A 27429-nucleotide genomic window follows, 5' to 3' on the forward strand; every position below is an offset into this window, starting at 1 on the left:
ATAATGTAACCTGCTCCATTAGAGCGGAAATTGCATCTGCGGTAGGAGCTGCTCGCGTTTGCGCCATATTTGCGAAATTCCTTCTCAAAATAAGCTCTACTTGCTACTCACGACCACACAAAACATATAAAAAAATTACTTATTACTCGATCTCGTTGCCAACCAACAACACTTATTGCAGTCCTCTTTCACATGACCATAATTCCTGCACGTGGAACACACGACAGGAACATATCTATCACAAGGCACACCACGGCCAGACAAGTTACACATCGTGCACATTACTGGTACTAAGTACACTTCCCTACAATTCCTCTTAAACTCAGACACGTTAGTCAGTTCTCTATGTTTCACCGAAGTTACTTTCAAATGACTGTGTCCTAACCTGGACGTGATCACAACCAGAACAAATATTTGTGTTTGCAAGAAAGTTGTTCAGCAAGTCACCGCACAACAGCTACTACTGCTGCCAGGCTCTGGTACAAAACAGTTGTACAGGCCCCCGACACCAATGTGGTAGGCGTCACAAGAAGCACTTCTGACACCACTTTTGCAGGTGGCGGCTATTGGGAGGCGTGGGAGATGGATGGTGTGTCGGAAGGCACTCTCCCAGGTGGCCACTTGCCGGTGGTGGTTGTAACCTGTGTACGCCAGTGGGCACAGTAAAAGAAGAGTGACTTCTGACCATTTACTTCTGCATATACATCTCTCCTTTAGCGACGCTACGGTGGTCCTCTGCCACTGCTTGTCCGGATGCGCCGCGAGCGCCCAGCAGCTACACAGGAAGTCGATGCTGCGTCTCCATCCTCTGCACTCGAATAACGTGGCACGTCCATATGTGGCCTACACACGTCAGCCTAGGAGATCCTCGATCAGCTGTCAGCTGTCAGCAGTGCCGAACTCGTGACTGGCGCTTACGGAAAGGAAGACATTTCTCCGGCGGCTGTTGGCGATGTTGAGTATGAGCAGGAAATCTACTACAGACTTATATCCAGCGTTAATACCGTGCCAGAGAATCGAGTACACGCGTCCTTTGCCCCATCGATCCTTCTGACCAACTCACCACTGAACTCAAATGCTGGAGTATTTATAGTGTGAAATATCGGCTGGTGTTGACCCAACGTCACTTGTAATGACCGCATAGGCTCTCCTAATACGAATGTATCAGTGATTCATATCGCGTCGTATTTGCTTAACAGATCTGTTATACCAACAGACTGGTCCGTAACAATATTCAGTATGCCTTCTTGCGTCAATTATGCGGCTTCTTACTTCACGTAACAAGGTGACGTCATACTTCTCAGTCATATTAATTTACTAAGCTTCTTCTGAGGCTTCTGCTGATGAAACGCTGTCATTTCGTGTCGCGCTTGTTGACACTCCCGCAAGGAACACAAAGTGAACGAGGTCTTGCAATTATCCAATTCTGCGGCCAGCCGCCTGATACAGGGTTGGTACATAACACTACTGACACCTGTGCATAGAACTGAAACCCAAAAAGCGGTCAATTTCCTCTGTTTGCCACTTCATATTTTAGTTTGTTTACTCTCTACCAACACACCTCACATTAAACTGCTGCAACTAGTGTCGCTAAAGTTGGAAAAGCCGAAAATGTTTAAGCTTAGTTTACATGACGACATTCGGTTTCAGGCAACTCGTCTGGGAAACTAAACATTTTCGTATTTAAATCATAAACATTTTCGGTTTGTTAGAACTTTGGCGAAAATAGTTGCATGAGTATAGAGGTTAGGCGTGTCTGTAGAGAGTAAACAACCTGAAATATGGAGAGACGAATGGAGGAATTTGTTCACTTTTGGAGTATCGGTGCTATGCTTAGGTGTTTCTTGGATTTTAATGGTGTTGACCACAAAAAACAAGCAACGACTTGTTGCTGCGCTTGGGCTGTCATACGCGATCTGAACATGAACTCGTAGACAATATCTGAGCTTTACCGGAAAATCCATTCAGTTAAAATTATAGGAGTACATAGCAAAGCAAAACATCTGGCTGTGGAACTGCTCACGTCTACAAGACTAAAATCTGGTGTTCAACAAGGTTTCAGGGTTGCAGCTAGATCATGTCGACGTATTGCCACAATATTTCGGCTGTCAATCGTCCAGCCATCTTCAGGTGAATGGCCTCTACTGGACACTGCAAGTTTCTTTTATTTTCCTTTATTGATTTTCGATTCCCCCCACCTGTGGAGGGATACGCTGCTCTACAGCTGAGAGAAAAGTTAAACAAACAATGGTGAGAGAACAAACAATATAAAAAGGCGATAAAATGGTGACTTTGTTAATAGCAGTAAAATGGCGGAAAGATGCGGAACTTAAAATACAAAACCATGTCGTTGACGATGCAGATGAGGACACACAGGAAGGAGACATGCACAATTGAAAAATATGACCACAGTCTGGTTTCTTTTCGCATGAGATAAAAAAAAGCAACTAGCGGCAGTATGGTGGCTGTATGCAACATTGACAGGGGACGCACAACACTGAACACTCACTTAAAACAGCACTGTAGAGGCAACCTGGCGGCAGATGGGGTGGTGGGGGGAAAGACCTGGACCGATGAAGGAGAAAAAAGGGGGAGCCGATGGAGGGAGGGGACTTAGAAAAAAAGGGGGCTGGGCGGAAGCGAGAAGGGGTGGGAAAGGCAGTGGAAGGGAAAGCAAAAGGACATGGGGAGAGAAAGAAGGCAGAGAGATGGTAGGCGGGGAAAAAGCAGGATGGAAAGGGGGGGGAGAGGGATCCCAGGAAAAGGATAGAGGAAGGGAGGGGCAGGTGAGGATTAGAGTTTATGGGAGGAATAAATGGAGGGAGAGAGGGCATCATCCGGGAGGGGGAGTCAGCAGAAGCCACATTGGAAAAGGAGATGAGGGATGTCGAGGTGGAGGGCAGTGGGGACACAACAGTGAAGGCGCAGCAGAGGGGCGGGGGGGGGGGGGGGGTTGGAGAGGAGAGGAGCAACCAGGGCATGAGGGGGATCAAGGCCGCGGGAGGTGTATAGGACAGACTGCAAGTTCCCGCCATTGGCTTTATAACAAAAATGGTGCGAAACGCATGCGCATTCGAGGCTATCACAGGACTGTCCTCTACCGAAATTCGCGCCCTCTGCAAATACCGTTCTATCTGTGGCGCGCAGTCATATGCATGAAGGTGAAACTACATGTGCGCCCTCTGTCGGAATGCGCACTCACGTCGCTAAAACCAGATGTCAAACGTCACCAGACATGTTATTATGAATAAACTGTTTTCTCCAAGATTAGAGAGATCAACGGGTCCCAAGCCTTGTCCAGTTGAAAGTCGCCATCACGATTTATAAGATTTTGTGCTAGTTGTATTTCCACAGATTCTTTAATTACCTACTGAATACTGGTGCCAAGATTTTTGTGGCAGAAAAATTCATAGAGTGTCCTGTGGTAATACAATGCTTAGCCTATGGGCTGTGAAAGGCGAGAGTGGCGCGTATGCTCAACGCAGCTTTCATGTACTGTGAGTATCATCTAACCTTTGTAAGCTTTGCCACACTGGCAACGAATTTTACAGATCTCAGCCTTCCACAGTCCCAGATCGTCTTTTACCAATCTGAAAAGGGCACTAATCCTCGCCGGTGGCTGGAAGATTACTTTAACTTGATGTTTCCTTAGGATCTTGCCTACTTTAGAGGGAAGGTTGCCGACGTATGGAAGGAATTCCCTGGACTTGAACAGATTCTTATCTTCTTGATGTCGTGAGTGGTCACGTTTCTTCTTCCTTACCATTGTGGCAATCTGATGCGGAGGGTAACCATTATCTTTGAACACTGACTGTAGATGTTCTAGCACCTTTGTAAGGCTGTTTCAATCTTAAACAATGTGAGCCTAGTGCACTAGCATTCAAACGACGCCGGTAATTTGTGAAGGGAGATGGTAACTCGAAGCTTGCAGGTAAAGATCCTTATGTGTGGGCTTACAATAGACAGAATGCCCTAATGACCCATTCACCTCGTAGTCTGGTGCCACCCAGGTTATATCGTCTTCCGAAGATACATAAAAAAGAAGTTTCGTTATGGCCGATCGTCAGTAATATCGACGCCCCCACGTATGATTTGGCGATACATCTCGCATCTCTACTGAGTTCTTTTGTGGGGAAGTGCGCACATCATGTTTGCAACTCAGCTGACTTTACCAGTAGACTGAAGTCACTTCAGCTCAGTAAAACTGACTTACTAGTGAGCTTCAGTGTCATCTCACTTTTCACTAAGGTTCCTCTTTGGCACTCATCAGTAATAAGTTCACGGCCGATATAACAGCATTTTTTCATCATGTCCCTTTCTCAACCTACTTTTTATTTAGCAACGAATATTTTGAGCAGACTGACGGTGTTGCCATGGGCAGTCCTCTCTCCCCCCCCCCTTTTTTTTGCATGTCCATCCTTTGAGCAGGAGGTCTCTGGGACAATGGCCGTTTACAATTGTGACAAAAAATAAAAACATCTACAGCCGTCCTTATGATTTTATTTTATTTTGTCGCTACCAGTTTCGATGCTTCATTGTGTCATCTTCAGGCTGTTTGATGCGGTACAGGTTGATACGATCCCCATGCATAACCCATCAGTTGCCAGCATTACTGGATCCGCAGATAATGTGTCAGCACTCCATCAACTGGCAGTTGATGGTTGGAATGCTGCCTGGTGATAGACCTCTCCATCTGCTATAGGTGACACATCAGCAATTACTGCACACTGACTTTTCAGTGTGTCATGTGTGCTGGCTCAGAACTGCAAACTCCTGACCACAGAAAAACCCACATGTGCCTGCTGCTTGGGCATTTCCCATAATCCCCACCATCTGGCTTTCTGGAAGGGCTTTCCTATATACCAGAAGGCTATGAAGTCTTCCCACTCTTCAAGAAGGAAACCAAGGACATATCGGCCATGCCCACCAACATAGGACAGCACTCATTTCCCCATCTTAAGGGTTAAACCCGACAACCATCCCACCACTGATGCTCAGGCTCTTGACGCACCTGTGACACAGGAGTCCCCTCTGGCTCCATCCCCTATGGCCACATTCACTGCTGCAGCACAGTCTCCTCCTGCTCATCCATCTTCAGTGACACATACCAATGCCCACCAAACTGAAAGGTTGTCTAGCACCTTCTCCCACCCAACTGCTGAAGTGCCACAGCCCTCCATTACAGCACCTTCTCCACCAGCCACCACACCCACCCCTGCTTGTCACAGGGTCAAGGAGCCCACCTGGGATATTCCTCCAATGGTAGAGACAGATGCTTCTTTCCAGCATGGCATGCAAGAGATCCTCCAGGTTATCTCTCTCTTCACGCAGACCCACATCTAGGCTGTCATTCATGAAACAGCTCAAAAGATCCATTAGTTGGAGGACGGGCTCACTAAGGTCATCGCCCTAGTTGATGAGCTGAGCCCGATTTTGTTATAATGGCAAATCACCCGTCACACAATCATCTGCCCCATCGGGATCTGGTTGTCTGTATTTTTAATGCTAATGGCCTTAAAGGTATGAAGACTGAACTGATCAATTTTCCCTCTGACCACCATGTGGACATTTTACTTGTATCACAAACCCACTGGAAACCCACAGATGATTCTCGTCTCCACAACATAGATTGCTGTTGCACTGACTGACTCCATTGCCGAGGTTGGGGCCTAGCAGTGTTTCTGTATAAGACACTCATCGATAATCATGAGGTTCTCCAACCACTCAAACATTTAGAGGCTACAGCAGTCACAGTTTCTACCTACCTCAGTGCTATAACTTTTGTTGCAGCTTATTTGAGCCCTAACCTACCACTTCTTGAAGTGGACCTCCGTGCTTTGACATCAATTGACAAACTCATTATTGGGGCAGATCTCAACTCCAAGCATCTGTCTTAGCTTTCTCACATTGCTAATCCCAAGGGCATACTCCTCCTTGACCTGGAAGATTCTCTGGCGCTGTCGGTCTATAGCCCACAAGCTCCCAACCTTATAGCACTCTGCTCTGACTGCCAGCTGGATTTCAGGACGTGGCGATTTTAAAGAACATTGCAGTGCAGTTTTCATTGGGAACACTCCACAAAAAGGCCTCTGACCACGACCCCATACTCCTGCACCTTATCAGCGTTGCTCTGTCTTTAGATGTCTGTTCTACCTTGACCATCACAGATTGAGACAAATTTCCCAGGATCCTCAGTGACACCACTCAGCAACACCTTGACCTGACAACACCTGCCAATCTGGTTAGTGCTGTTGATTACCTAACCACAAAAATCCAGAAGGTGATGAAATCCTCTACTTCCATTGTCTCAAGGGCTTTAACCCCAACTAGATGACTTGCCTCCCCTATTGCATGAACTCAAAATCCAGAAGAACCACTACCACAGGTGGTGGAAGCAGTGTTGTGATTCTTGGGATAAGCATTGCATGAAGCATCTCCAACGTGAATTCTGCCACCGGCTCGTCTATTGGAAAACAGAACAATGGGAGAAAAAGATGTCAGCTTTCCTCCTACAACATAAATCCAAATGGTCTTTTGTCTGAGCCCTGCGGCTCTCCACAGTGAAGACCAACCATCCCCATCTGCACAGTGGATGGCTTAACTCATGATGCCCTCCACTTGGTAGAAAATCTGACCGATGTGTTTGAGGCCCAGAACCAACTGCTCATACAGGATCTCATGCCTGATGAACTCCAAGATGAATGTGATACTCTGACAGCCATTGCTGCTTTCAGACAAAGACCACCTCTGACTGCCCCTCAGCTTATACTCCAGCAGAAATCCAATAGATCCTCCAGCAGAAGTGTGGGCAGTCGACTCCAGGCTTGGATGGCATCTTAAACGAACACCTCTGCTGGCTCCCACACAAGCCACTGATCTTATTTACCAGCATTCTGAACTGCTGTCTCACAATTAGCCTTTTTCCCCCTCCGTGGAAGTAGGCCAAAATGATTGCCATCCCCAAGGCCCTTGAAGGATCCTATGATCCCTACTAACAACAGGCCCGTTAGCCTTCTGAATACCATGGCAAAGGTTCTAGAATCTTTGATCCTCCACTGCATTTCCCAGCCTCTGGCAGTAGCTGGTACAATATGTCCGGAACAGTTTGGATTCGCTTCCCATCTGTTGGCTGAACTCCAAATCCTTAGAGTCAGAGAACATGTAAGCAAGGGCTTTAAATCCACCATGTCGTCGCCAGTGGTTTTCTAGGATCTACAAAATGCATATGACATCTATGTCAAGATCGTGGATAACTTCCTCCACGGTAGGACCTTCTTGGTTACTCAGCAAGGTCACCACTCCAGCTTATGTCACATGTCGATGGGTACCCCTCAAGGCCCTGTGTTGTCTCCCATCCTCTTTAAATTTATTTGAATGATGTGCCAGTCATCCCACACTGCCACCTGGGGCAATATGCTGATGATACAGCGCTCTATACAACTAGCCGCAACACGAACCAGCTCATTGTTCATCTCCAGAGGCAGGTGGACACAATGATGACCTGATGTCGTTCAAACAAGATTGCCTCCAATGCCGCCAAAACTACAGCAGTCTATTTCACTAAACAGTGTCCCATCCTCCGTCACAACATCACTATTGCAGATGTCCAGATCCCATGGTCCCCTGATATCAAATATCGATGTGGGTTTAAAAAATTGGTCTTCCATTGACATGTAGAATATATCACCCAAAAAGGGCACAAGCTGATAAAGGCGTTGTACCCAATGTTCAATAGCAGGGAACTGAACCTCAATCTCAGGCTGTACCAGATTGTTGTCCATCCTTCCCTCACCTACGGCTCCACTCCGTGTGCTACAGTTAGTGCCTCCCAGATGCAGACCCTCCAGCGCCTGCAGAATAAAGTGCTTCAGTGGAGCCTACATGCCCCTCCCCTCAGGAGTGTAGTTACCCATCACGAGGAGATGGATATGGTCACTCTGAAGATGTTCATGTGAGAGAAGGCAAGGCACCTCTATGACAAAGTGGAAGCCTGATATGACACGGTCGCAGGTTTATAAACCAATGGCACAACAACTCCCTGGCACTGGCGTACTGGCATTGCCACCCCATTCCTCTCACCATCCTTGAGGAATCAGATTCCGACCATGGCTAACAATAACCCTCGTACGGCCACTAATGAAGTGTCAGTGTTGAATTGACCACCCAGTGGGTGTTGACCATTGTAAATCATCAATGTTGGTACCTAATGTAGTTAGTAGTTATGTTACATATTGACTGCAACTTGAACTCCCACCGTTGGAGGGTGGTATGGGACTTCAATGTGCAACCCAGTGATGTCTTTGGAATGACAACATTGTAGAATGGAACACTTTTACCATCCACCAAGACAGTAAGACCAAGATCCACTGGTGACACTGTATTGAAACCTGAAACCATCACAGAAAAAAAAACAAAAGAAAAAATTGCAGTCTCCAGTGGTGGACACTCACCTGAAGATGGCTGGACGATTGCCAGCCGAAATATTGTGGCAAGAACTCGATATGATCTGGCTGCAATCTCAAAACCTCATCAGATATTCAGTAAGCTGGGAAAACTTCAAGAATCACATAAAATCTGGTGGTTTGAGTTGGACAATTCTTTTTTAAGGGAAATAGTTGGCAGGAGAAAAGCCTAAAGAAATATAGAAAGCTGAATTCTACATTCCATATTAATTTATCTAAAACGTTACAGCAGTGCTTTCTATTGACAAGTTGTAATACATATGATGAAAATAGCTTATAAGATGTTCCAGTATAGTTTCTTTCAGCAATGTCACTGAGCAACCAAGCTAATATGTTTCTTATTTTTTTCTTATCATTTGTCTTATGCAGCGATTTCATGTAAACAAGCGTAAACTATGCCACAACTTGTACAGCTACCGAAACTTTCAGTTTACACATGACTATGGTACTCACAAAACAATGAAACTGAAGTGTACATTGGTGGCACCGTGTCTACACAGATTACAAACCCTTTTCCTTGCAACTTGTAATATGCAACCAGCGGCGCAAACCAGTGGTGTCATGTAAACTAGGATGCAAGCTCATTGCTTTGCGTGGGAAAGTTTGTTTCTTCATTCCATCGATCCTACCTTCAACTTTTGAAGTTATTGTTCTTGTCACTGCTACGCTTTTATTTGTAGCACATTGGGTTTTGATACAACATGCTAAAATATTCTGTACTGGTACTGTACCAGATTTGCCATAAACCAGGAAACCTTCATTTGCCTTGTGCCATTGTACAGTAACCAAACGCTAATATGCAGGGCACTATGCTAAACTAACTGTCTCTTAGATGAGAAAGGCTTTCTGAACCTTGTTATTTTTTGCTTTTGAGTGCAAGTTCATTCGTAGTTTAAAACTAAGGGCCAATTGTATAAAACATTTAACCTTAGGTTAAAGCCTAGTTTACACGACGAAACCAGGTTGCAGGCAACTGCGCTACCGGCCACTGCGCATGCGCGCCGCGCGTTTGCGCAACTCGTTGGTGAAACAAAACACTTTCGGCGTGTTCCAACTTTGGCGACTTTAGTTGCATGAGTGTTGAGGTTATGTCTGTTCGTAGAGTGTAGACAAACTGAAATATGAAGTGAGGAACGGAGAATAATGTTCGCTTTTTGTATACCTATGCTTTGCATAGGTGTCTGTGGGATTTCAGTGATGCTGATTACAAAAATAAGCAACATATTGCTGCCACTGACACTGTCATGTGCGATCATAACATAAAATGATTTGACAATATCTGAGCTGCAGGGCAAAATTTATTGTGTTAGGAACACATATACAGCTGAATTAAGAAAAATACAAGCAAGTGTAATTCTAGCTGCGGCAATGCTCTCGTCTACAAGACTAAAATCCCATCGTTCGAGTTGGCCAACTCTTTGTTAAGGAATATTGTTGGCAGGAGGGAAGGTTATACAAATTCAATATTCATCTATTTAAAACATCGGTGCAGTGCTCTCCATTCACATATGTTAGAATTTTGAAATATTGCCACTTTACAGATGTGTCTTCAAGAGAGTAGTTTGCAAACCATTCTCTTCTTAATGCGGCCTGCTTCGAATAATTATTGTTGCTAACGTTAATAATTATCACTGTTAATGTTAATAATTATTAGTGTTAATGAAATAGCGTCATCACCAACTTATAGCATGCCAAGTGATCTTGATTGATACATGCAATATGATATATAATTTCAGTTCTGGCGACGGTACTGCATTCATTACAGTAATTTTATTCCTTATCACATGATTAACTATATTTAGAAGAAACGTGAACAATTCTGGTGGCATTCTAAGATAATTAAAAGAACTTCTGGGATCTTCTGTTATAAATTATTTCAGCAAGGATGCTGAGCAACCGAGGTGACGTCTTTTCTTCATCCAGTTACGAATCGAAACACGTTCTTATTTTTTTCTTATGCACCGATTCCATGCAACAAACTTTTAACTCCGTCACATCTCGTGCGATGTGCACCTGTCAAAACTTCCGTTTCAGACACGACTCAGGGACCCACAAAAAGACGAAACTGAAGTATACACTGGTTTCGCCATGTCTACAGTCAAATATAAAGCCATTTGCGTGCAACTCATTCCACGCAACAAGTGGCGCAACCCAACATCATCATGTAAACTAGACTTAAGACAGAAAATGACCTTAAATCAAGCTTAACCTGGAAATCTGTGTTGCATAAACTTTAATCTTAGATTATATCACCGTGAAAGGGGATCATATTTGACTGACGAAAATTTGCGTTTCAAAGTCAGGTTCAGCTCTAATCGCCAGTTTATGTGTAGTGGCACTACGATTCATCGCTTTTGTTTTTACAGACACCAACTGAAGTAATAAAAAAGTTGTTATTAACACAAAAAATGGCAAGTAAATATGTGACTACGCCATTTCCACGCTACTGATGCTCAGAATACTGTTTTTCGATCTGGAAGGTTAGGTTAAGGAAACTAATGGTTACTGTATACTCAATGATCAGTCTCATAACAAGTCTTGGGAGACGACTCGTAAAAGGTGTTTCACAGACACTTAGCAGCAGAGAAAGAAAGTAAAATTCTAAATATTTGCAGCGAAGAGTTAAGTGTGGGAATTTGACAGCAGCCAATAACGATTCAGCGTCACTTATGCATGTTCTCTTTGGGTTCAAGTAGCAGTAACTATGCCATTTGTATTAAGTTTTTAGCTACCAAACATGTATGTAAACTGCTATGACAATTCGGCATGAATTGAGAAGTAGAACATAAGCAAGTATTTTGAGATATATTCGCCGTTCCAGAAGAACAGTGACATAACTGTCAAAATGCATAGTTTACAGGAGAGGCAGAAGACCAAACGACAACTTCATAAGACAACAGTAAAATTATCTATGGAATTGAAAGTTGACCTAACTCTGACACTAAGTAATCTCTACAAAATTCAAAAATTATTTCCTGCAAACAGCATCCCATTCACACCCTTGCAACCCTTTAAGTAAATGTGTCATTGTTCTTTCGACATTGTTACCGAAATTTAACAAATATGACTAAAGAAGGTGTGTGAGGAAAAAAGAAATATATCTCTAAACCATAATATTTTGTTCACTCTTGCAGTTTCGTTGTTTTATTATCATTTTTATTATTTGCATCTTATTACCGACATAAAATAATATACTAAGTGAAATAAAGGACTTCCAAATGACATAAAAGCAACAAATTACATTTATGTGGAAATAGAATAGTAGAAGGCCTTGTAATATTTAGGAATGATATTGCTGTAAACCAAATTGTTTAAATCTTGAATTTTGTTTCCTTGGAGCGTCATTTTTGCAGTATAAGCAGGTTTCAGATCCAAATTACTCCCATCTACATTCCCTGTTAAACGCCTCTTTCTCCCTTTGAACTCAACTTGTCCCCACTCGGACTGTTTTCAACTGTTCTTATACTGAAACACATCACTTCCCTTTTCACATCGAAATAATTTAATTTCGGACACTTTGAAAATACTCCTTTCAGCATCCTTTGCCATGTAAAGAGCCATCTCATCATGCAAAGCTTTAATGTCATTGAAATCTGAAAAACCCATTTCTCTAAGATGTAGCACATTTCCCTTCTTTTTTGCATTTCAGATGACTGATATATACTGATTGGGTACATAAATTGGCCCTGACCTCTTAGCACTCTTAACTGCTCTCTCAATGAACTGCGTCTCCCTCGTTCTGGGTGCGACCACAAGTCAAATTGCATAATGGACTGAATATCCAGCATTTGTACTGCATACAAATACATTGCAATCATGTATCTGAAATAGAGGAGAATGAGCATTTTATATCAATATGATTTTGCAATAGAAACATTTTGTTACATGATTTCTGCGAATCACAGACTGAGTTTACGGTACTTAGTTGCTCTTCTGTTGCCCTCTGAAATTCTCGGGGTAAAATACGACATCCATCCCAGGAAGGTTCTTGGATAATTCTTCAAGATATTGTAAGACATAAGTTGCTGTTTCTACCACATCTCTGTTTCCAGTGCCTTCGTGGGAAAAAAAGGTAGTTTTGTCGTTTCCAATCTCAGTGACCTGCAACAAACAACAAAAATAAGTAGAACAGACTTCAAAAGTAATAATAGTAGTGAAAATGGTATGTATGGACACTTACTGTGAAATTGTAACAGTTGAGCCTCGACTTGTAAAAAAAGGCAGATGTTTTTCCCGTTGATACCAGAAGACAGCGTGTAAATCACAAACAGCTAGTTGTATCTTCTTATTTTGAGCCAATTCCTTATCCAAGATTTTTTTCTATGCGGCTCAATTCTTTTTCTTCCTGATGTTCTTGAAATGCTTCTTGCAGCTTTGCCTTGTCTTCATCTGTACCGTTTTTGTAAGCTTCACATTGGTCGCATTGACCCTTCTTTGGAACAAAAAATCCGATGTTAAATTCGGTATTGAATATATGCGCGTAGGCATCATAATTTGCAGCTACCAGGTTAGCGGAGGATCACTCTGAAGAGTAATTTCCGTGCATTTCTGCGACGGATAAGCCACCATCGATGAATACTCTTGTTGTGTCACTTCTTACATAGTGATTCTCAGTATGGGGAATTGAGTTTATGTTAATCCTAACTGACTCAAGATTTCTGGATCAGTCTTATGGTGTTTTACCATGTTGTCCCCTTGTGTCCACAGGTGCCATCCCAGTTCCAGTCCTTTTCGCTTTGATAACAGTACGGATTTTCCTTTCAGTTATTCCCAAAGCGTTTGTCAGAAATGTTTTGCACACACGAATCTTCTGCTTATCTTTCACCAAGTAGAAAATGCAACTCGGATTTCTAGGTTCTTGGGCAGTAATGCGACGATATTTGAGAACGAGCGTTTAAATGCATGTATTTAGAAAATACCGTTGTCTTTGTAACGATCCCAGTGCTCAGTAATTTGTGAACAGCTGACATCTATAGTCTTCTGTTACTTTCTTTGTACAAGAGAGGATACATTTATCAGTATACGGAGCATTTTTCGAGCCTTGACAATTTTACTCGTTGTTGTTATTGTGCTCTTCAGTCCAGATACTGGTTTGATGCAGCTGTCCATGCTACTATATCCTGTGCAAGCTTCTTCATCTCACAGTACGTACTGCAGCCTACATCCTTCTGAAGCTGCTTAGTGTATTCATCTCTTGGTCTCCCTCTACGATTTTTGCCCTCCACGCTGCCCTCCAATACTAAATTGGTGATACCTTGATGCCTCAGAACATGTACTACCAACCGATTCCTTCTTCTGGTCAAGTTGTGCCACAAACTCCTCTTCTCCCCAATCCTATTGAATACCTCCTCATTAGTTATGTGATCTATCCATCTAATCTTCAGCATTCTTCTGTAGCGCCACATTTCGAAAGCTTCTATTCTCTTCTTGTCCAAACTATTTATCGTCCATGTTTCACTTCCATACATAGCTACACTCCATACAAATACTTTCAGAAACGACTTCCTGACACTTAAATCTATACTCGATGTTAACAAATTTCTCTTCTTCAGGGCTTTCCTCGCCATTGCCAGTCTACATTTTATATCCTCTCTACTTCGACCATCATCAGTTATTTTGCTCTCCAAATAGCAAAACTCCTTTACTACTTTAAGTGTCTCATTTCCAAATCTTATTCCCTCAGCATCACCTGACTTAATTCGACTACAGTGCATTATCCTCGTTTTGCTTTTGTTGATGTTCATCTTATATCCTCCTTTCAAGACACTATCCATTCCATTCAACTGTTCTTCCAAGTACTTTGCTGTCTCTGACAGAATTACAATGTCATCGGCGAACCTTAAAGTTTTTAGTTCCTCTCCATGGATTTTAATATCTACTCCGAATTTTTCTTTTGTCTCCTTCACTGCTTGCTCAACATACATATTGAATAACATCTGGGAGAGGCTACAACCCTGTCTCTCTCCCTTCCCAACCACTGCTTCCCTTTCATGTTCCTCGACTCTTATAACTGCCATCTGGTTTCTGTACAACTTGTAAATAGCCTTTCGCTCCCTGTATTTTACCCATGCCACCTTCAGTATTTGAAAGAGAGTATTCCAGTCAACATTGTCAAAAGCTTTTTCTAAGTCTACAAATGCTAGAAACGTAGGTTTGCCTTTTCTTAATCTAGCTTCTAAGATAAGTTGTAGGGTCAATATTGCCTCACGTGTTCCCATATTTCTACGGAATCCAAACTGATCTTCCCCGAGGTCAGCTTCTACCAGTTTTTTCATTTGTCTGTAAAGAATTCGCGTTATTACTCGTACGTTATGTATAACTTTTCCCACTGTTTCTCAACGTTTTGGCTTTTACTCTGTCCCATTTGCTAAAACTTCAAATTTTTTTAGGCTTTTTAATGGGAGATTTTTCCTTATGGACGACTGATTTTTCACTTGATTTAGACGATTCATTGCTGCTTGATGGATGATAATTGTCACTTGAGTCGGAGGACAAATCTGAACTGCTATCGGAAGTGCTGCTCGGCTTACACATTTGAAGCTTCTGGCAATTGTGTTACCTTGGATTTATGTTTTGATGATGATGCCTGTGGCTCCACCTTGCTCATTTGCTTGTCTGTTATTTCACAGTGTGGGCTTAATAGTTGTTGCTCTATACTGTTCAGCCGTGCTTGTAATTCACTTATTATGGAACAGTTTATTTCCCTTGTCCCTTTGTTATCCTCCGCTAGCCCTTGAAAAGCAAGTCGCATAATCTTTGCTCGGTCGCTCATTTTTACCCCTATAAAATGGAAATGAAATTGACCTATATGTATTAAAAAGCCATTTTGTTCACATCAACAATGACGCGAAGAACAGTTATGACAAATAAGTTATTTAAAAGTTGAGGAAACAATACCGCTATGAACAGTTACGACGCATAAGTTATTCAAATATTGGGAAAACAAGACACAATTTACACTTACCTCGTTATTTCACCAACGATTTTAGTAGAAACGATTCTCAGTCCGCAGTATTCATAACTTCTGTCGTTATTTCACTGGATACGTTACTACACTCACCAAACTGAAACATGCAACTGACAATTACAACAATGTTCTTCCCAACCCATGTCGCAACAATCGATATTTCCACAAAGACGCAACTACCCTCTAGCGGCACTATGTATAACTACAGTTCTGACGATCTTTCACTGGATGCGTTACCTTTTTCTGAGACGACTGGTGCAATAATCTCGATTTGGTGAATTTTGCAGTTGTGTCATTGTTCTTCCGAAACAGCGTATTAACCACATAATTTTGTTTCATTCATTTCGGTGGCTCAGAAGTTGCGTTGTGTGGTGAAGTGCAGAAGATCACATGTTCGAACCCAAGTCAGTTATTTATTTTTTCCATTTGTTACTACTTTCTGTATATGATTGGTCGTAAAGACAATTATAACAACATTACTGTGCAATTGAAATCATACTATACCGTACTGACCGTTTTCTGAATGTACTGGACCATTGTTGGGCAAAATTCTGTTTGCAGTAACCCTAAGATGTGTCTATTACATAGTTTCCTTTCGTTTACTTTACAAATATCTGAGCATTCAGCTGTATGCACAGAGGACGACGATGACGAGACCTAATGAGCTCCCCACACGTTCTGTGAAAGGGTGAACCCGCCCGTGGAGTTAAATGATTGGTTTTATTATTTAAGCAAAAATCTATTTTTCATAAACCAAATTCATTCAGCCAGAAATATAAAAACTGAAATTAAATTCATAATATTCTTATTATTTAAAATTAAGTTTGGTTTGGAGAAAAGTATTGTAGAGCAGTTGGAACTAAGGCTCAGAGCCTATCTAATGAAATCAGACAAAAGAATCCAACCACTGACTGCAATGTGCATGTTGCTGTTAATCTCAAGATTTTACGCCACACGAACCTATCAAATAGTAGTTGGTGATGTGTTTAAAGTAGACACAGCAACAGCTTGCAGAGGTGTCCATAAGGAATCAGCCTTATGAGAGAAATAAAGTGACTTTATCATTTTATCAAACAATTATATCTTTACACTAGTTTAGCACAATTTCCAGCAGCAGATCATTCTCGTATTGCGAGAAATTTGGCGATCGATCCTTTTTCTGTTTACTTGATCAATGATAAATACTGCGTGTCTACGACGATAAATATCTGCGGTTGAAGCGCAATAATCGTGCCGACAGCTGATTTTAGCCGTGTTGCGAAGCATGTTACGTGCTACCTGAGATCAAATTTGAACCTCTGATCCACATATATATATATATATATATATATATATATATGTCTGAGCTCTGAACCTGCTTCGGGGATCCAAGTTTACAGTAGAGCTACATTGTGGTAGAGCTGCATTCTGAACATTGCTCACTTTCAGATATGATGTCAAATTTGATCTCCAGTCAGTGAGATTTATGCAATTGGCCCTGAATTTCTGTTATTTCTGCGAGGAAAAAGCAGATTTCCGAATTCGATTGAAGACATGCATTCAAGCACAGACCTATATAATTGGAATCATTTGTTGGAACTGTGTGTCTTCCATCAGATCCGAAAATTTTAAAATTGATTTTACCGTTAAAAATAAACCTCTTTCATAAGTCGCTGGCGTGATTTCGGTTTTCAGTTGTAAATGCCTCTAATTTTTTCTATTTTTCTTCCGTAATTTAGGTCTTCCTCATAGCTACACATCCAGAATGGCATTTGGTTTACACACGTTTCTTTGTATCTGTACAGGCTGGAATCTAGCCTACTTGGACCCTAAAATAAATAAATTGTTCGTTTCGACTTTTATTATAAATAAGCACAAAAGATACGTTATGACACTGTACATTGTTGTATTAATTACGCACAATTTCACATATATAAGCCTAGTATAATCTCACACTGTATAATATAAACACTTACAGAGCAATCTATGACTATTCTTAATTCTACCACTCGAAAATATGTAGGCATGCTTTTTCTATTATCTTCCGTGTATCTTCTTTGGACTCGGTAAACGCCCATTAGTTTTGACAGCTATGGAATCTGTGTGTTGTTTGGGGTGCATGTATTTTTTGTTTGATGGAAGGATGTCATCTCACCACATGAGTCTGTTTGGACCGATCGCTTTAACCATTAGCTCCTTTTTATGCAGTCATTCCAGTGACAAATTTTGAGGTAAAGAATCGTTATCTGTAGTTGTAGTTTCGGAATAAAAAATACCGTGCGTGTAATTAGATATTCGTAGGCTGTAGTTTATTTAAATCCATAGTATTTGCTGTTGATTTTTATGTGACTGTTTCTTAAAATAACGTTACAGTGAAGCCCGAAGAATATATTGTATAATTGTTTCCGCTAGCTAACTGTTAAGTAAATTAAATTTATGAACACAATTCGTCAAATGTATTTCATCTACATAGAGAGTAAAAGCTATATATTTTCATTAACCACTATATTATTAATACCTTTGATCAATGAAGGTACAGTATGAATATAAAATACCAAGGATGGATGACAGCATATATGTGTGACATTGTTTACGTAAGTCTCTCCCTGTAGTAACAAGATTTTTAAAAAAAATGCCACTGCATATTAGTGATAAAAAACTTATTTTACTCTGGCAGTTATGAAATTTAACGACCTGCTGCATATACTTTGAATTGTATCAGTTAGATTTGACAATTTGTAAATGAACATATTTTTATATAAGTTTCATACAGAAGACTCATATATGTTACTTTGCAGATTCTTGGTATTTGAGGACTTGATTATTATGCTCTGTTAATAAAGGTTAGGTAGTGCGTAACAGTGTTTAGGTTTTTCTCCCCAAAAATATATGCCAAGGCAAATTACTGTATTGTATATATGTATATAGTTTATGTAGGCTGAGCTATAGTTGTGTATTGTCCTCCTTCCCACACAAAAATATGTTGATTACGGTTACAGACTGGTCTGCAGCTCAGCCCGACGTCTGTGTTAGGTTGGAAAGTAATGTGAAAGCAGGAAATCTGGTTGTGGTAACATATTTAGTGGTAGTGAAGCCTGATTTGTCTGCATCATACTCAAAAATTCAAGGGTGGTGCATATGCAGCTTTACTGTAGCCTTGTTGTGACAAATCATACAGTCTGATTTTTTTGCGTTGTATTTACTTAGGTTCCATAATTGGGACTGAAGTTCAAATTTTGTTGATATGAATGAGTTGTTATTGCAGCAATGTAGGATAATTTCAGAAGCTGTAGCTGTAATGATTAAGTGGCCGTTGGAGCACCTGATATTTGAGGCAGTCTAATTAAGTGCAGAGGTACACAATATTACTATAATAAATAGTTATTGCAGTATTGTGTGGCATGCTGATTAGTAAAAAAGTAATAGTCTCTTCCTCTGCCTTCTACTGTCAGGTGGCACAGTAGTTGGCATACTGGACTTGCATTTGGGAGGCTGGAAGTTCAAATCCGTCTACAGCCATCCAGACTCTGATTTACCTTCGTTTTCCTAAGTCCTTTGAAAATGAGAGCTGATTTCCTTTCCCCCAACCCATACTTGTGCTTTTTCTCTTATGGCATCTGCCACTGAGCACCTGTAAGCTCCAAATACACACTCTCTTATGGAATCAACATCTAAGAGACATAAGCTCTTCCTTTGTGTTGTGATCTTCTGGTTAATTTGACTGAAGTCCACTTACAAGCTATGGAATATTCCTTTCGTACCTGGTTACCAGTGAGCTTTAAATGTGAACAGTTTCACACATGTATCTGACGACTGTTCAGTTGATTCTCTTCCCTTGCCTTGTGGAAGCCTTCATTTGAAAAACTTGTGAACCAGTGATTCAAGTTAACTCTACAAGTAAATGCCCAGAGTTAGCACAGCAATAAAATACTTGACTTGTACTGGAGAGCAATATATTACAGTCCCATTCTAATGTAAGCCTTTGCAGCCTTGTAAAAGCAACTTTACATTGGGTAGTCCCCACTCAGATAGTGTGTGATAGTGTCTATCTCCCCACTACTGCCGCCGCCGCCACCACCACCACCACCACCACCACCACCACCACTACTACTACCACCACCAACCAACCAACCCAAACTATCTACCTTCCTACCTTGCAAGAACTATCATCTTCTTTTTAACCAGGAAAAACTGTATGATGCCACTTGGAGATAAAACATCCTTCACCAGCTTCATGGGTCTGGAAGCATGGATGTCCACCATTTTTTATTCAGTCCTTTTTCAGGGAGAGATGCTTTCACTATCATGTTGGTGAAAATTATTTATGCGAATGGATTCCAGCAAGGGAATGCAGTCAGTTGTTTATCTGTTTTCCCTGTTAGGGCTTTCTGAGAACATCTTCCGGAACAGTTTACAAATTATGGCATGGCGTCCTTGAGGCACTGGAGCAGATACAAAAGCATAACAGTGCAAAGTTTCTTGTCTGTTCTGACTTGCTCAGTGTGTTACAAGCAGTACACCAAATGTAGCCAGAAGAGAAGATGATTCAGATCATGCATGACACCTTAGAGCAGATGCAACACCAGGGTAAGGAAGTGGTCTTTCGCTAGAAACCAAGACACGTCGAACGCAGGAAGTGAAACAGTCAACAAAGCAGACAAAGAAGCATGTAAGGATGGTGATGTACTTCAGTGTGCTGTCATCTCACTATCTGGCAGAAGAATCATGGTAAATGGAATGGCTGGAAGTTTGTAAACAACAAACTACAGTCAATCAAATCAATCATACTGACATGGTGGACTTCATATGAGTCACACCGATGGAAGGAAGTGCTGCTCACCAGACTGTCAATAGGACACTGTCCAATAACACCCTATTTCCTCCTCCAGTGGGAAGTCCACCACTCACCCGTCCAGTGGGAAGTCCACCACTCGGCGAGTTTGTAGTTTACCAATTTCGGTCTCAGATTTTTCAGCTGTGTGTTTTATATATTGACATAAGGGCAACACCCCAGTTTGGCTGGAGATCTGCCCACCATCCTAGCCACTGTCAACATGGGTTTTGAAATTGTGTGAAACTTCAGACCTTGTTTCTGGTGTTCAGAAAAGGGGGCAGCGTGCTCTGAATCTGTAGCTCATTCGGGCAGTTTAGCATTTTTATTAATCAATTTTAAGTGTCATAATAAAGGGTAACAGGAAGGCAGTTTTTACAATTGTTAAGAGGATTTCAACACACACACACACACACACACACACACACACACACACACACACACACACACACACACACACACACACGTGCACATGCTCGAGATTGGCATGCTGACACCTTGAAACAGTGGTGATGACCACCCTTCTGAGTGCCCCCCATTCATCATCATCATCATCATCTAATATTTGACTCCTTAATGCCTTCATGTCTTCAAAATCATCACCTTTGTCTTCTGTTCCATTGAATGACAGTTCCTCCACTCTCACCCTCATCCTGAATATCTATATGCTCCTGTGTCCTCTTTGATGAGACCATTGCCAGAATGAGGATGACTCATTGTATTGAAATTCTTCAGCCACCATTGCAGATTATTTTTATTCAAAATCTAAACAGATATTAATGAGTGCTGAAATATGCTGCACCTAGACCATGCTAATGGTTCCTACCAACTGTGGAGCCTGCTTTTATAAATCTCATGGAATCTGTACAAAACACAACCTTGGGGAACTTATTGTACACCAAACCTCAGCTGTTACAAAGAAGGAAAAGGGAGTGGGGGCCAGTGTCATGTCAACGACTCCTCTGCCTATTAAGAGACTGATAGATTCTTAATAAGTTTTAATTGAGATGACATAGGACTATTTAAATTATTATTTTACAACTTTTTAAAATATTAACTGCAACTGTAATGTAATGTACATGAATTATAGCTGCTGTGTGTTGTTTCCCAGGTCATGTTGTCAAGGAGCACTCTCTGAATGAATTCACTGTCAACCATCTTTAGTCCCATACACTCCGTGGACACTGAAGTAGATTAAGGTCCATTTACACTATGAAATTAATCGCTTCTCAAGAGTCTTTGAGTATACTTCAAGCCAGGTAATACATGAATCCAGTAACAAAAGATGTCCGGCCTTTCTAGAACTCACTTCTCCACTCAAAAATGTTAGGGGAGGATTTCATTGTTCTGTGTAATAATACAGGTGACAGTACACAAAAATGATATAGTGGATGTCTTGAGTCATACTGAGGGACTCTGTGCTTTACACAAACAGTAGTGATCCCTCTGTAAAGGCACTAGGTCATGCAGAATGAAAGTTAGTAACTGGATGTAAGGGATAAAAAGCTTCAGTCAAATGAAGTCAACAGCCTACCAGTGGTGCACCTCCTTCCATCCAGTTAGCTAAAATGAAGTGCTATTAATCCTCCTCTGTAAAAGACTCTGTCCTTAGTATCTGGATTCCTTCACTGATGATATTGTCCTCTAGCACACAGTAGTTTTGGTGTGCATATATTAATAACCTCATCAGCTACTAGCACATGTAGCACAATTATTGGTGAAGGGCCCAGCAAATAGAAAACCCTAATCTTGTGTGCTTTGTTGCTCATGTTGAAATGACTATTTCCTGGTATCCATTCACAGGATTGACTGCTTTATTCAAGCACTGTTTCAATAGCTGTGTTTCTAATAATTTTCTATTTGTGATGTCCCTTATTTACACGTGTGTGTGTGTGTGTGTGTGTGTGTGTGTGTGTGAGAGAGAGAGAGAGAGAGAGAGAGAGATATTTTTTGAGTTTTTTGACTTTCTGCGCCTGAAATAAAACTGTATTCCAGCTGCGTTGGTGCAGATCTGTCAAACTGCAGTCTTGAGTATGCAGGAATTGAAATCTTTGACAGGTATGGAACTGTCGGGAATAAACATGAAGAGGTTTTTTTGTAACAGTCTCTGTATATTATTTCATTAAGTGTAATAACTTCTTCGAAACACAACTTTACCGCATAGGGAACATCACATAAGACTATGTACATCAGTTTGACAGTTTGTTACATGAATTAGAATTGACTATGCTTCTTCTGTTTATGTATGTGTCTCTCCCAGTATTGTTACACTGCAGGTGTTTACTCTGGGCTTGCCCAATTACTCTAGCCTGGAATGACGCTGCATTGAGAGTACACAAATGCCCACGCAGGTACTTCATCTTGTGGAGTTATTGTAATTGCCACCACACCTTGAAAATGGGTGACAGCCTTTCATACAATTTTTACATGACACACACACACACACACACACACACACACACACACACACACACACACACACACACACACACAGTTTCATGCTCGCAGCTACTGAATCACTATATCACTTAAAGACGAAGAGTATCATTGTCGGCTAGATAGACATAGGGCAACACAACACTCTTCCAGAGTTATATGTAACACCACAGATTTCACTGAAGTTCTGCAGTTGCAACCCTGGATGGACAAAGCCATCAGTCATGTTAACCAGGAGCTGTCTGGATTGGTATTGACTTTGCCAGTAGCTGTTGTTTTAATAGTGGGTTACACAAGACATGTCCTACATTTAAACAGGGGAGGAAAGGTACGTTAGTGGAATTGATAGCTGAAAATACAGGGTGTTACAAAAAGGTACGGCCAAACTTTCAGGAAACATTCCTCACACACAAAGAAAGAATATATGTTATGTGGACATGTGTCCGGAAATGCTTACTTTCTGTGTTAGAGCACATTTTATTACTTCTCTTAAAATCACATTAATCATGGAATGGAAACACACAGCAACAGAACGTACCAGCGTGACTTCAAACACATTGTAACAGGAAATGTTTAAAATGTCTTCCGGTAGCGAGGATACATGCATCCACCCTCCGTCGCATGGAATCCCTGATGTGCTGATGCAGCCCTGGAGAATGGCGTATTGTATCACAGCCGTCCTCAATACGAGCACGAAGAGTCTCTACATTTGGTACTGGGGTTGCGTAGACAAGAGCTTTCAAGTGCCCCCATAAATGAAAGTCAAGAGGGTTGAGGTCAGGAGAGCGTGGAGGCCACGGAATTGGTCCGCCTCTACCAATCCATCGCTCACCGAATCTTTTGTTGAGAAGCGTACGAACACTTCGACTGAAATGTGCAGGAGCTCCATCGTGCATAAACCACATGTTGTGTTGTACTTGTAAAGGCACATGTTCTAGCAGCACAGGTAGAGTATCTCGTGTGAAATCATGATAATGTGCTCCATTGAGCGTAGGTGGAAGAACATACTGACGAAACTAAAATGAGCTCTAACATGGAAATTAAGCATTTCCGGACACATGTCCACATAACATCTTTTCTTTATTTGTGTGTGAGGAATGTTTCCTGAAAGTTTGGCCATACCTTTTTGTAACACCCTGTATAAGGAGGGAATGTGGTGGGGATTAGGGACACAGGTACCAATGGTAAAATTCCTGTGATTATGGAAGTAGAAGGTGGGTTGTTTTTATGCTAAATACCTCATTCATACAGGGTGTTTTGAATGAAGTTAAGCTAAACAAGGTTCCACATGCAAAAGAAACATATGTAGGTAAGCTGACAGTAATGCATCAGAATGTTGGAGGAACTTCTCTTTTGCTTACAGAGCTTGAAAGTCATAATGAGAGTTGATATGTTACATCTGTTAGCATCATGTAAATACAGGAATTAATATGTTAAGCGTAGAGGACTAAGATGTAGCACCCTGTTTCTGTAGGGAAAACATGGAATAAAGAGGAGTTTTCATGTGTAGTTACAAGCTTTTTTAATCACTGTACTTCTGATTTCAAACTTCAGGGAAGCAGGAAACTGTACATATTTGTGTACAAACCAGCAATGAATTACTATTGAAGATAAGTAAAGCTGTCATCAACACAAAGATTGTTCTGAACATCACAGTGCTTTACTGGGCGTTATCCTATTGGAGGTAGTATGCTGTTGCCTTCCTCAGACCTCCGAACTGATTTACTAGCCAGTTATAATGAAACCTACAGTTTAACATAGACTCCGAGCCATGGTGCAACTTAGCATTTTTCTACCAGAGCTAAAAATATGCCAAATGACAAAGAATCCTGAGTAGATGTGAGTTGCTCTGTGTGTACGGTAGCATTATCTCTTTTGAAACAATTGGCCATTTTAAAAATTTCTATGGTTCTGGCATCTCTCTCTCCCTCCCCTCCCCTCCCCTCCCTTCCACCTCTGTATGTTTATATACCTGTCATTGTAAGTATGAGTGCTAAGCTTTTCATGTTGTTAGCAGGCTATTACAGTGCATTTCACACATTAAACTGAGTATGTGACTGGATGATGGGACGTGTTACTAAGAATTTGTAAGTTGTTTGTAATGCTCATTGACAGTGCAAATATAGGTATGAACTACGTCACAGACTGCGCTTTCGTTGTTGTGGCACTTGTAAATTTCATTTAATGAGAGTGTATGTTTTCCTTTTATCTTCATTTCATGTAAATTCCAATAATGACTAATAAAATATTCATTTCTTTAACTGTTTTAATTTTATTTTCAGGTAGAGATGTCAGGCGGTGAACGCAAAAAACGTGTGTCTCGTGGGCAGGGCTGGGAGGAAGCGGGCTCTGAATTTTATCAAGAAAGTTATCCAGCTGATGTGGACCTTGAAGCACTACAGCGTGATCCATCACACATTGCCACATTACTTCCAAGCAAACAGTCCCGTGCAGGTATTTTAATATTTTTAAAATGTATTAGGACTAAAGTTTACTAAGGGCTATTGGTGTGCTGCACTTGTGTACAAAAGAACAGATGTTGGCTGTGTGTCATCATGTGAAATTGGATGCAGCCAATGGAAAGGATGATATGGAGCAACCAGTAACAAACTCTTAAACAGATGACATGTATATGAGAGAAAATTGCTTGCATTGTGTGGCTGTCTCTTCCTTCACAGGGTTACAACTCATTTGAACTTCAGGGTGGGAAGTGGAGGTGGGGAATGGGGAGAGTTTCTGTACATCAATATATATGTTATTGTTATAATCTTCTGGTTGTTGATATTCCTTGACCTGAAGTTTCATACACAAGATTCTTTGCCGCCTTCGATTACTTTGCATGTTATGATGCCAAGTACAGCTGTTACACTCTGGGGACAGCACAGAGCTTACGTGGAATACTTTTCATAAATAATAGCACACACAAAACGAGACTTGCTTTTTAATAAATCCTCTTATGTAATAATTAAATGGTTAAGTTTGCAAAAAGTTTTTTGGATAGCAAATTAAGAGACCTCCTCCTAATAAAACTTGTTCATTTATATTCAGAATTAGTACGAGATTTCTCTCTCACCTTCTATGCGATTCCATTTTTGGAACTTAACGTGTATGCCTACTGTAGATTGTGCTATGAATTTTCAAGCACTTATCTCTTTGAAGCATTCACCACTGCCTAAGTTCTGCAGAGCCTCTCTGATACCATTCACCACCATTCACCATGCACAAACAAATTAAGGCAGAACTAGACATATTTCAGAATCTAGGCGTTATCTCTCCAGTCTTGTCTAGCTAGTGAGTGACACCTGTGGTTATCGTACAAAAACCTAATGGGTCACTTTGGAGCTGTGGTGATTTTAAGTATACCATTGATGCCTACGCAAATTTTGATTTGTGCCCAATCCATAGGCAAGAGTATTTGTTAGCTAAATTGGCTGGAGGTCAGTATTTTTCAAAAGTTGATCTCACTGATTTATATTTCCAGTTACCTGTCGATGAGCCCACAAAACAGTTTCAAGTGATTAACGCACCATTCAGCATGCCCAGATATAAAATATTGCCATTTGATGTCACTGGTGCTGCTGCAAATTTTCAGAGGTGTATAGAACAGCTGATTCAAGGCATCCCTAATTGAGTCAACTATTTGGATGATTTGTTAGTTAACAGAGGACATGCAGGAGCTGCACTTGCACAGTTTATGACTGTTGTTTGAGTGACTGTAATCCAGTGACCTACGTTGTTGTCTCGCCAAGTGTAGTTTCTTCCAACATAGTCAGGTAATTGGGCCACATAGTAAGTAAAGATGAGCTTACACCCACACAAGACCATTTGACCACCATTATTAATTTGATGGTGCTTAAGAATCTTAAAAGAACTGCTATCTTTTCTGGGCATAGTGCATTATTGCATCAAGTATATTCCAAATGCCACTCATCCCCCACCCCCCACTTAACTACTTACATAAAAAGGGTGCTCAGTTTGTATGGTCAGAGGCTTATCAATGGGCATTTGTGCAGCTTAAAAAGTGTCTTAGGTTGGCCCCTTGTTTGTGGACATTACAACTGGGTGAACGGCTAATACTGATCACAGATGCATCAGATTGTGGTGTTGGTGTTGTCCTCTCACGTAAATTTGCTGATGACGTGGGACAACTTATCACGTTTGCATCTAAGTCATTGAACTCGGTACACTGAAATTATTCACAGATTGAAAAAGAGGCTGTGGCCACCATTTATGGTGTCTTGAAGTTCCATGTCCAACTCTGTGGTACCAAGTGTCATATGATTATGGACTATAAGGCCCTGCTGTCATTGTTTGGTCCCCATTCAAAACTTCCGGACAAAACTGTGCAACGGTTTCAGCAGTGGGTGTTGTTTCTTAGCAACTGCATTTACGGCATCCATTACAGAACTGTCATGCAGCACTCTTATGCTGTTGCCCTGTCTCATTTGCCATGTGGACCTGATGTCGATTTTGCTCTCAACATGAAACATTGTGTTTTGCCTTGGACGCGAACCAGTGGCACATTCTAGACAAGTTTCCTATTACAGCAGGCAATATTGCAGCAGAGACAAGCTGTGACCTGCTCCCATATGGGGTGTTGTCCACAGTGCGGCAGGTGTAGCTTGATCTCAGCTCCAGAGTGGTGCACATATTTTTCTCTCAGGCACAGCCTTTGTTACAGAAAAAGTAATTTTGTTAGCTACAGATGGTGCAGAATGTTGGGTCGTTGTCCCTCCTGCACTCCGCCCCTGCGT

General features: G+C 41.3%; 1 protein-coding gene across 1 annotated transcript in view; it reads left to right on the plus strand.

The window, feature by feature from the left end:
- Positions 1-17478: 17478 nt before the first annotated feature.
- The window catches only part of LOC124785992 (transmembrane channel-like protein 7), a 46631-nt gene continuing 36680 nt past the window's right edge, over positions 17479-27429 (plus strand). The window contains exons 1-2 of the mRNA XM_047254226.1: positions 17479-17639; positions 24958-25129. Coding sequence (XP_047110182.1) covers positions 24964-25129 — 166 coding nt within the window. The 5' untranslated portion in view covers positions 17479-17639; positions 24958-24963. The remainder of the gene's footprint in view (positions 17640-24957; positions 25130-27429) is intronic.

This window comes from Schistocerca piceifrons, chromosome 1 (assembly GCF_021461385.2).
Source record: "Schistocerca piceifrons isolate TAMUIC-IGC-003096 chromosome 1, iqSchPice1.1, whole genome shotgun sequence".
Taxonomy (NCBI): Eukaryota; Metazoa; Arthropoda; class Insecta; order Orthoptera; family Acrididae; genus Schistocerca; species Schistocerca piceifrons.